This window comes from Etheostoma spectabile, chromosome 21 (assembly GCF_008692095.1).
Source record: "Etheostoma spectabile isolate EspeVRDwgs_2016 chromosome 21, UIUC_Espe_1.0, whole genome shotgun sequence".
Taxonomy (NCBI): Eukaryota; Metazoa; Chordata; class Actinopteri; order Perciformes; family Percidae; genus Etheostoma; species Etheostoma spectabile.
The window spans coordinates 22,394,272-22,395,430 of NC_045753.1; the positions used below are offsets into that span (position 1 = coordinate 22,394,272).

At 42.7% G+C, this 1,159-nt stretch overlaps 1 protein-coding gene across 2 annotated transcripts in view; it reads right to left on the minus strand.

Moving 5' to 3' along the window:
- Positions 1–1,159, minus strand: part of itga3b (integrin, alpha 3b) — a 31,407-nt gene that overhangs the window by 15,292 nt on the left and 14,956 nt on the right. For both annotated transcript variants that reach the window (XM_032502147.1, XM_032502148.1), the window contains exon 2: positions 856–983. In XM_032502147.1, coding sequence (XP_032358038.1) covers positions 856–983 — 128 coding nt within the window. The remainder of the gene's footprint in view (positions 1–855; positions 984–1,159) is intronic.

Below are 1,159 nucleotides of genomic sequence, written 5' to 3' on the forward strand. Positions count from 1 at the left end.
CCCCCAGCCTGCCTATGGTCCCCCAGTGGCTAGAAATAGCGATAGGTGTAAACCAAGCCCTGGGTATCCTGCTCTGCCTTCAAGAAAATGATGTGCCGATCTGGAATCTTGCTCCTAATGAGGTCATAAGGGGAAAGGTTACCTCCCCTTTGTCTGCTTTGCCCGCCAAGAGAATTTGGCCCACCCATGAGAGAGAGAGACATCATGGCTTTCAAACAAGCAAAGTGGCAGTTGGTCAAGGCCACACCAACACCCTCCACCTTGCCCCCCCCCCCTCTCCTCTTCAATAGCTACAGATTTAGAAATGGCACATACTAAGGAAAGTTCATTGTGGGACTGGCTGTAATTCTGCATAATGGCTGAATTTTGAGAAAGAGACTTCAGATATGGTATTAGGGGACCACTAAGGTCTATATAAAAACATTCAAAGAGCACCATGTCATGGGACCTTTAACAATTAGGTATCCCTTAAAGTCCTCACTTAAAGATCTCAACAACTACTGAATGGCCATGACAATTTTGTACATACATTTATGGTGCCCAGAGGATGAATCCTAATGATAAGGTCGCAATTCAAATTTGAGCAATACCTTGTTTTCTACAAAACTATAAGTACAGCCTCACAGAGCAGCTAGAATGGCTGAAGACTATGTTTTTTTTTTTTTACTTCAATGTTAATTAATCTCTCTCATTTTGGAGTCTGCACACGTGCAGACTGCATTCAATTCTACCTTCACTGTGTGCCTCAGGCTCACTCAAATTACTAACCTGTACAGAAACTTGGTTAGAATACCGCATTCTCCTGTTAAATGACAAAATGACAAATCCCTTCAATGAGCTCTGCATCATGCTTACTTGTGCTGACCAGGTCCATTCTGGAGCAGTCGGTTGTATCAGTTGTAATGGGACAGGAGTAGACAGCGCCTGTTTCATTGACATTTTGTAGAGCTTCAGCTTTCTCTTTTGGTGCTCCTGCAAGAAGCCTGGATACAGACAGAAAGAAAGGCAGAAACATAAAGACTGTGGACTGTTGGATTGTATTTCGGGTGTTAAACAATACATAAAAAGTAGATGAGAAGATTTAACACATACACTTTGACATAGTATTTATTCCATCACACACACACACACACACACACACACACACACACACACACAC